Source organism: Rhamphochromis sp. 'chilingali' (genome assembly GCF_963969265.1).
Source record: "Rhamphochromis sp. 'chilingali' genome assembly, chromosome: 6".
Classification (NCBI taxonomy): Eukaryota; Metazoa; Chordata; class Actinopteri; order Cichliformes; family Cichlidae; genus Rhamphochromis; species Rhamphochromis sp. 'chilingali'.
Window position 1 is genome coordinate 24,997,607 of NC_137933.1, and position 10,403 is coordinate 25,008,009.

Consider the following 10,403-nt stretch of genomic DNA (forward strand, 5'->3'; position numbering starts at 1 on the left):
CAAAGTCATTTACGTGTTTAAGTGTATGCAGTTCATCAAGTAAAATATTTAGTTTTAGACTAAAATGCCGATGATGGTGGTGGTGATGATGCTAACTTCCTCATGTGAACATTTTATTAAGTTTTAAATGTGATGTACACATGTTTGTATAAAAATGGGACGAATTCCTTAGCAGCTGGTACAGTGTTGTTGCTCTGTAGCTTTGAAAATGAAATCTAAAAGTCTGCACTTAAATTGTGATGCACGTTAGACTGATTGCTTTGGTTCAAATTTTGTTGTGGAGACAAAATCCTGAAATTGTGTTGCCGGTACAGGAACTAACCATATCTGCTAGATTTAACTTCCCTGACAATTTCAGCTCCGTGTGGTAAATTGGTTGAAACAATGACCAGTTAAATTCAATAATAGTGTACGTGTGGCTTAGTTCATGATCGAAATTAATAGTACCGTATTTTAAATGGTTTGAGGCTTAGTTAGAAATGCTCTTTGCTCAGTAAGAAGACAGAATTAGATTAGTACTGATCGTGTTCGTGATGGCACTGCACAGGGTAACTTTGGAGAGGTGTACAGCGGCCGTTTACGCACCGATAACTCTCCTGTAGCTGTGAAGTCTTGTAAAGAGAACCTGGCCCCAGAGCACAAGAGTAAGTTCCTGATGGAAGCCAGGTCAGTACACACACACACACACACACACACACACACACACACGTTTCCATTACAGTAAATCACATCACAGTGACCTGTTTTAATGTCCTGAACACCTTATTTAAGTCAGAGCGAATTTTTGCCGAGAAGAAGCAGGCCCAAATCTTACCGTGCAAACAGATTTACTGTGTTGTGAACAAATCCCCATGCAGAAGTACACCCTCACTGCTGCATGGGGTCAGAATTACAATTGTAAGTAAGCAGCCGGGTTGATAATCAAATCAACTTACTGGATTACTCAATCAAGATTTGATTATGTATGTTCAAGTGACATCTGAACTAGGGCTGGGCGATATGACCCAAAATTCATATCTCGATATTTTTTAGCTGGATGGCGATATAAGATATATATCTCGATATTTTTTTTTAAAGCCATAAGTTGAGAACAAAAAGAGAGTTCTTAGTCACACTGTGTCCCAGATGTCACACGGGCACTTTTATTTACATACAGCGTAGATGTACATGAAGAAATTACTTAAAAATAAATTATCAGCATTTATTAAATAATCATGGTCCATAAATAAAAGAAAACAATGTTGTTTTTGTGCATAACAAAAAGCTCACAATTGTGCAGTCAAAATGTAAACTAATAGACGCTGAGCATAATAACAAAGAGACAGATTTCACAGCTGCACCACGTCTCTGAACAGGTGCCATTTGTGGTCCTTATACACACACAGTACGTATCACTCCGCGAGGCTCCTCCCCGGTAGCCGTAATCCTCCGACAATCCATCAAGCGGTGCAGCTCCGTAGCTTAGCAAAGTCATATTAAAACATTTTTTGACAGATTGCTGAGCGCTGTGTACCACATAAAATCGGTTCGCGGTCAGTAAGCACAACCAGAATTCATACATAAGGCGCACTGACGATTTTTGAGAAAATGAAAGGATTTTAGGCCGTGCAGCCCCTCCGGGCTGCATGTCGTTAGCGCGGTTAGCTCGCTAGCGCGGTTAGCTCGCTAACACGTTGACGCCGTCCAGCCCCACGCACGGTAACTCGCTAACGGAGATTTTCCGCTTTCATCTTGTCATTGCCTGCAGGTGAAGCTATGAGGGAGGCGGAGTTGTGTTCAGTGAATGAGAGGCGAGGCAGAGTAACATTGCGTAGAGACAAAAGTGGACGAAAGAGAGGCAAACCTGCGGCTCCACAAGTATAATTATAACATAACATAGACTATATCGATATAAACGATATTGTCACATCTTATATCTCGTATGAAAATATATCGATATTTTTTAAAAACTCGATATATCGCCCAGCCCTAATCTGAACAAACCACAACACTTCTGAGATCTAAAGCGGCTGCAAAGTGCCACATTTGAAAAAAGCCAATCACAGCATATCAGCACCAACACCTTATATCAACTGTCAGGGGCGGTGGTGGAGGGCTGATGATTTGTGCTTGGTTTACACCAACAGGGCCTGGGCTACTTGCAGTCTTTTCAAGTGTGAGGCCATCTGTCCAACACATCCCAAAATTGGGTCGTGCAACAGGTCAATGATCCCAAACACAGCAGCAAATTTACAACAGAATGGCTGAAAAGAAAAATAATCAATATTTTGCAGTGACCCAGTTAAAGTCCAGACCTCAACCACAATGAGATGCTGTGGTGGGATCTTAAGACAACTGTGCATGAACAAATGCCCACAAACCTCAGTGAACTGACGCAATGGTGCAGAACTGAGTGGCCAAGCATTCCTCCACAATGATCTGAGAGGCTGATAGCATCCTCCAGACAACAATTAGGCCAAGCTTGTAGAAACCACCTTTCTGCTAAAGGTTTCTACAAGCTACTGAATCATGGGATGTACTTGGTTTTTCACAGAAGTTCAAGGCTTCCTGTGAAAACATTTTCACAGCTCTGCCATTTTTCTGTTTTATTAAGCTGTGAGGACCACCACAGCTTAATAAAGAACAGTGCAAACATATATAAACCTTACAAATGCAAAACCTTACAGTTGCTTACAAATGCAACTGTCAAAACTCTTCACTGCTTAAAAAAAATTGGTGTATATATATATTTTTTATTTTGTTTAGATGAACATTAGTCTTTAAATGTTCCTTTTTGTTGATAATGTTATAATATTCTGCCCATAAGTTTACAGGCTTAAATAAATGATTGTTAGTTTATTGTGAAGAGAAATCAGTGCTGGTGTATAGATACGTGGATTTACATTTATCAACTAGCATCTGTGTCCAATATCTCATACCTTTTAGTGGACTGAAGCGTGTATGTTCTTAACAGCATCAAAACACCATCATCACCTTTCTCACATCCGCCATGCATTTAGAATTTAAAGGAAACTGCACTCACTCCAACAATAACTAAAACTTCCCATTGAGCGCGTTTGGGGAAATCTAAATTTCGGTCCACTTTAACTGATGATCAGAATTGAAACGGAAAGAAAAAAAAATTCTTGCATTAGTTACAACACTTCCACTTATTTTTTGTTACAACTCGTTTCTGCTTAACCTTGGGACACGTGCAAATGTCCTTACAGTTACTGCGTTCGGTCTCAGTCCATAAAAAACAAACTATGATGTTCTCAACATCAAAGTAAGAGAATGTCTGTAAATAGTCCTCGAAATAAAATTGTAGAAGCTGGCCAGCAGACTTAAAAAAAGATGTATGTACATAGAGCTCTATATGAAAAGTATCTATGAGTTGTTTGATTGAAATACTTAATCATATCAATACTCGCTCTTCTCAGGACCGTGTTGAAGACCGGAAAAGAAAGTCTGCTCAGTAGCAGGAGGATAAATGATAGTGATTTGAAGGCTATCACGAGTGAAATGGTCACAGCAGGCTCACACAAGCTACAGGCTACGTGAGCTCATAGCCCCTCTCGCCAGAGGAGGCTACCACCCTGTCATGAAACAGCTGTAGATCAACAACATCATAATACTTTCTATAAATTTAGCACATAGTGCACAGAACTGAATGTAACTGTACAGTAGACATCAGACAAGTAAACTTAACAGCGGGTTACACACGCACACACCTGTCTTGTGTGTTGTCTAGGATCCTGAAGCAATACGATCACCCTAACATTGTGAAGCTTATTGGGGTGTGCACGCAGAAACAGCCCATCTACATTATCATGGAGCTCATTCAAGGTAAATGTGATCCTGTTAGACAGTCTTTATGTCTTGTCAACTCGATGCCTTCAAAGATTTATTGAACCATTTTCACCACCCACTTTGTTCCTCCATCATCGTTCTCGCTCTCCGTATGTGTGTGTGTCTTTACACTTTTCAAGGTGGTGATTTTCTCTCCTTTTTGCGCACTGAGGGTCACAGTCTGATACCGAAGATGCTGGTCAAAATGACTGAAAATGTCGCATCTGGCATGGAGTACCTGGAGAGCAAAAAGTGCATTCACAGGTTGGTCAGACGATCACGCCGCTTTTATCTAATCTTTTCATCAGCCACGTGCAAATCTGTGACTTCAGCAAATCAGATTCTGCAATGCTCACTATTCATTTCCTTCACAGTTGCAGTCAGCTTAATCTTTCCTCATTGTTAACATGCCGGAATACATAATGTTTACCTCTGTGTTCGGTTTGATAATTACTACATATTAAACGTTCATTTGAATACAGTGCAGTGTACTTTCAGCAACAACTAAAGTGGTGCGTCGCTCATGTACATGCAGGTGGATTTTCAGGCTTTTACTGTACACTTTACGAAGCATCACTTACCTTCCCAAGCTTTCACTTCACCTAACTGTTAACTGCACTTATCTGTAGCAGTTCCCCATATGTTGAGTAGCAGTAAAATGCTTGCCTTAAGTAAAGCTTCAGCTCAGCATCATATAAGGTGTCACACTGTAATCTCTAGAGAGATGTGCACAGAAAGATATTTAAGCAAATACAAGTTTCCAAATAAAAATAAAATCACTTTACAATAAAAACAAATACTGTGGCTGAAAAGTACCAAAACAGAAAGGCTTAATAAAGACAGAGAACTACAGACATGATTCATGGCAGGAAAAATCTGCTTTACATTATTTCTTAAATGCCATAGTCCTTGATGGCCTAAGGCTCCTGCTTAGGACCTTAAAGGAGAGCCTCCTAAACCCCTTTATACTGGTAATAAGATTTATATATTTGGCAAGGCAAGTTTATTTGTATAGCACAATTCAACAACAAGGTGATTCAAAGTGCTTTACAGAGACATTAGAAACAAAAACAAATAAAAAGCACGATTTAAAATTGATTAAAACAAGCAAACAAACAAACTAATAAACAAACAAACAAACAAAACAGTATATAAAATCAAAACAGATAAAATCAGAAATAGATAAAATCAGTAGTTAAATGTAAGTTTTGAAATTTAAGCTTAAAAGTGTGGATTTGGTGCTTTATTCAAATGCAGCTGAGAATAAGTGAGTCTTCAACCTGGATTTAAATAAACTAAGTGTTTCAGCTGATCTGAGGCTTTCTGGGAGTTTGTTCCAGATATGAGGAGCATAAAAGCTGAATGCAGCTTCTCCGTGTCTGGTTCTGACTCTGGGAACTGATAAAAGACCGGATCCAGATGACCTGAGGGATCTGGAAGGTTCATACTGGGTCAGGAGGTCATTGATGTATTTTGGTCCTAAACCATTCAGAGCTTTATAGACCAGCATCAGAACTTTAAAGTCTATCCTCTGACAGACAGGCAGCCAGTGTAAAGACCTCAGAGCTGGACTGATGTGGTCCACTTTTTTGGTCTTAGTGAGGACTCGAGCAGCAGAGTTCTGAATGAGCTGTAGTTGTCTGACTGATTTTTTTTTTAGGTAGACCTGTAAAGATGCTGTTACAGTAATCAAGCCTACTAAAAATGAATGCATGGACTAGTTTTTCCAGGTCCTGTTGAGACATCAGATCTTTTATCCTTGAAATATTCTTGAGGTGATAGTAAGCTGACTTTGTTATTGTCTTAATGTGTTTTTCTAAGTTTAGGTCTGCATCCATCACTACACCCAAATTTCTCGCCTGGTTTGTGGTTTTTAGATGTATAGATTGAAGTTCTCTGGTGACCTGTAATCGTTTTTCTTTGGCGCCAAAGACTATTACCTCAGTTTTGTTTTTGTTTAGCTGGAGAAAATTGTGGCACAACCAGTCATTGATTTCCTCAATGCATTTACCAAGAGCCTTATAATCTGTGCCAGTGGGAGCATGTAAATGTTAAACAGAAGGGGTCCCAAGATCGAACCTTGGGGAACTCCACATGTGATACTTGTCTGCTCAGATGTGAAGTTACCTATTGATACAAAGTATTTCCTGTTTTCTAAGTATGTTTTGAACCAGTTTAGTACAGTTCCTGAAAGACCTGTCCAGTTCTCCAGTCGTTTGAGTAATATGTTGTGGTCAACTGTATCAAATGCTGCACTGAGATCCAGTAAAACTAGGACTGACATTTTTCCACTGTCTGTATTCAGACATATGTCATTAAACACTTTGGTCAGAGCGGTTTCAGTGCTGTGGTTCTGTCTAAAACCTGACTGGAAGGCATCATAGCAGTTATTCTGTTTTAAGAAGTAATCGAGCTGTTGAGAAACTGCTTTTTCAATGATCTTACTTAAGTGGGAGATTTGAGATCGGCCTGTAGTTTTTCATTTGTGTCTTGTCAAGATTGTCCTTTTTCAGTATAGGTTTGATTACAGCAGTTTTTAGTGGTTCTGGAAACACACCTGATAATAAAGAAAAGTTGACGATCTGTAACAGGTCTGACTCCAAAGTCTTTGAGACCCTTTTGAAAAAACTTGTTGGCAGGACATCTAAACAGCAGGAGGAGGAGTTCAGTTGACCTAAGATCTCCTCCAGCTCTTTGCTGTTAATAGGGTGAAACTGTTTGATGGTGTTTAAACAGTTTTTCGGTGGACACAGTACATATCCTGGATCTGCTGTTGATGTACCAATTGCTTGTCTAATCTTTTGGATTTTTTCTGTGAAGAATTTGGCAAAGTCATTGCAGGCCATGGTCGAATGAAGTTCAGCTGCCACTGGCACAGGAGGGTTTGTTAGCCTGTCAACTGTAGAAAATAAGACCCGAGCATTATGGCTGTTTTTAGTGATGATGTCAAAGAAGTAGGACCTTCTTGCACTCCTCAGTTGTAAATTATAATTGTGAAGTTTCTCTTTATAGATGTCACAATGAACCTGGAGGTTTGTTTTTCTCCATCTGCGCTCAGCTTTCCTACACTCTCTTTTTTCATTTTTCACTAGTGTGGAGTTTCTCCAGGGAGACTTTTTCCTTCCAGAGATAACCTTCACCTTAATGGGAGCAATAGATCTAAGGACCTGATGCAAAAATATCGAACTGGGTGTGATGAGACCGTTCTAAACATTTTTAATGACTGAGGAGAAAAACCAGCTCACAGCCCTGATTGTAACTACGCATCCTCCAAAGACCACAGAGCTGTGTAGGAGTTGCTTACAAAGATCAAACGTTGGGTTTTTGTGAGTAGCCTGCAAACAAAGCTTGCATTAAAAGACGAGACCATCTACAAACACGTTCTGAAAACTCGACCATTTCCTTTAATTCAGCAATACGTATGCATGTATATATATTTAAGTAAACGATATACTGCATTCAGAATTGTTGTAGTATTTTGGGGATGTCTACAAATTGAACGTGGCCTCGGTGGCTGGCTGTAGGGGCACTAGAGGAGAGGAGGAGGTTGTGACATCCGGCTCATTACAGCAGCACTTGTATGGTTTGCCCAGCAGGGACGGATCAGACAGGCTGCTGGTAGCTGCTCAGCTTGTAACACTGCATGTCAAATGGCACTCGCACGCAACACAGAGATATGATAGGAACACCTCTCTTTTAAGTGCCATCTGTTCTGTTTTTTCATACAGAGCATGATTTTTTTTTATGTTTCATTTGTTTCCACTTTTCCCCAGCCTCCATCCCTCTTACATTTCCTGTCTTGTGCTTTTTAAGGGACCTTGCAGCTAGAAACTGCCTGGTCGCAGAAGGCAACGTGGTGAAGATAAGTGACTTCGGGATGTCCCGTCAGGAAGATGACGGAGTCTACTCTGCAGAAGGCGGTCTCAGACAGATCCCTGTCAAATGGACAGCTCCTGAAGCCCTGAACTATGGTGCATCATTAGTGCCTCTGCCATAATACCACAACCAGACACATTTCTCCTGTTTCTACTGCCAACAGCCAGTTAAATACTCACAAAGAGCTGCGCCTATGCCTTTGCTTACACTGCCCCCTGCTGTTGCTTTCAGGTCGTTATACCACAGAGAGTGACGTCTGGAGCTTTGGCATCTTACTGTGGGAGACCTTCTCCATGGGAATGACCCCCTACACCAGCATGACCAATCAACAGACACGTGAAGAGGTGGAGAAAGGTGAAGACTTCTGAAGTGTTCGTGTTCACGTGACATTCAGGAGAATTCCTGCTGTCATTGTGATTGATTTTGACACTGATACATTTTCTGAGTCTCACGTGTATCAGAAAGCACGTTTACTGCCATCTGACCATCTCTCTCCCTGTTATGCTTCTCTGTGATGTGCTTCAGGGTACCGTATGCCTGCTCCGCACGGCTGCCCCATTGAAATCTCCAGGATTATGAACAGCTGTTGGCAGTATGATCCCAGAAACAGACCATCTTTTAAGAAACTCCGGATCGATCTCAATGCCATATACAGCAAAATTATATAATACACTCTTGTAAGTTGGACGTGTTTTAACATTATTTTTTTGTTAGGTTGTACTTGTTCTTTCTAAAAAATAGGTTGAGATTTAATATGAATATTAAAAGTAAAAATAAAAGGTCTAATTAAAACTTGATAAGTTGTGTAGCATTTCTTTTTAGACTTACTGCTGAAAATGAGCTAATGTGTGGCCTTGTAGAGCAGAAGCTTGCCAGGTGGGGGCAGCACTTTCATTTCTTCCTTTGTTTCCAGAAGAGTGTCAGCAACTCATTTACAACTTATCTCCTTTTAAAGACATGTAACGAGCTTGCAAACACTTGATTTTCTAAAAATCAGGATCCCAGAAGTTCTAATATAGACAAAAACACAAGTTTAATACCCAGCTGTTACTGTTTCGGCTGGAATAGTCTTGGTTTCCAGCAGTGTACCTAGATTTAACCCCTTCAGCTCTGTACTGTTTGAAATTCTCAGGTGGAAAAAAACAACAGCACAGTTAATGTAAGGAAAATGAATAAGGTGTATTGTTCTCACTGACATAATAGTTAAACATTTTCCCAGAGCTTACTGGTGGTTCATTAGGATTCAAAGCTGCTTGGTGATTCATGCAGTTAAATTACTCCTTTGCCATTTTTTTTGTGTACTTGATCACAGAATTTACAAATATTTTCAGTTAAAAAAAACAAAGCAAAGATTTAGTATTTATAGTTTTCAGTATTTGCAAATTAAAGGCTTTAATTTCAATTAGACATACAATCGTATTTTTGCTAGGTAAAAGGTTCAGAGACATTTGTCACGCTATTATGTGCTGAAACAATCTTCTGACAGTTGTAGCAGGGCATGATTTATTAACTTGGTCCCGGTAGGCAAAACAAAATTGGGCCTGCAGGAACTTGAAGTTTTAGTTTTATATCTCCTTATAATTAGAAAGTGATACTTTTATCTACAGTATTATTCTTATTGTTGTTTCTTTTTGAAGCACTTTGGGCTGCATGTGCACCTGCAGTATAAATAAACCTTTAGCTCAGCAACAGATGAGGTAAAGGTAAAACTCAGCGAAGAGAAGAGAAAACACTGTATCAACGGAAGGCCCCAGCAGCCTGGAAATATTACAGCAAAAGTAAGAGGTTTCAGGTTCACCTGATCCATGTCTAACTATGAACTGTATCAAAAAGGAAAGTTTTAAGCCTGATATCAAACATAGATACTCAAAAGAGATAGAGATTGCTGGAAAATGACACAAGAAATACAAGGGGGATCGCTTTCATTTTTTTTGATTGACCAGCCACAACATCATGAGCAGTCTGCAATGCCAACTTGAACAACCTACCTTTTCTCTATCTGGTAACCATTTAGTGACCAGCAAACCATGCGTAGCACTGTTTATGTCACTACTGAGAGAGACCCGACTCAAAAGTAAGTAAGTTAGATTTCAAGAGAAAGATCACAAAGTGCTGAACAATAAAATGTCAGAGCATTAAAAAGAAGATTTAACCAACCAGAAGTCTAAAAAGCAGGAAAGGATTTTCCTGCTGTTACTTCGCCAAGGAGTTGAATACAGGGAAATCAGTCAAAGAAACAACCTCCCCGGCAGGTGAGGGAGTGACCTCAGCCTGCTCAGTTTTATTACTCTGAGCCCTGGTTACGCCACAGGCAGTAATACCTCTGGTAAATTCTGGTCTCTGACATCCTTTACTACTAGATTCGAGAACACCACTGGCAATGTAGGTAACTGTGGCCACATTTTTTCCCCTCAATAATGGTAACACCAGGAACAGGCAAAGAGGGACATACCCCTGAATCTCCCCACTGTACCAAATCGGGTCAATGCCAAATGACAGAAAGGTGCAGAAAATACCTTATATTCCATACCTCTGAACAGAACAGAATTAACAGGATCAGCTGTCAGAGAAAAAAGAAGAACACAATGAATAGATTTGGACTGGGGGTGTATGTGGCGTGTATCCTGGAGCACATTCCTCTGAAGTTAAGCTGAATGAAAACTGTGACAGAAAAATCTAAACTTGATCTGCAACTGAGA

At 40.0% G+C, this 10,403-nt stretch overlaps 1 protein-coding gene across 2 annotated transcripts in view; it reads left to right on the forward strand.

The window, feature by feature from the left end:
* fes (FES proto-oncogene, tyrosine kinase) overlaps positions 1 to 8,477 on the forward strand; it is a 30,642-nt gene extending 22,165 nt beyond the window's left edge. For both annotated transcript variants that reach the window (XM_080885103.1, XM_080885104.1), the window contains exons 14-19: positions 548 to 666; positions 3,731 to 3,825; positions 3,969 to 4,092; positions 7,642 to 7,799; positions 7,936 to 8,058; positions 8,230 to 8,477. In XM_080885103.1, coding sequence (XP_080741229.1) covers positions 548 to 666; positions 3,731 to 3,825; positions 3,969 to 4,092; positions 7,642 to 7,799; positions 7,936 to 8,058; positions 8,230 to 8,372 — 762 coding nt within the window. In that variant the 3' untranslated portion in view covers positions 8,373 to 8,477. The remainder of the gene's footprint in view (positions 1 to 547; positions 667 to 3,730; positions 3,826 to 3,968; positions 4,093 to 7,641; positions 7,800 to 7,935; positions 8,059 to 8,229) is intronic.
* Positions 8,478 to 10,403: the final 1,926 nt, after the last annotated feature.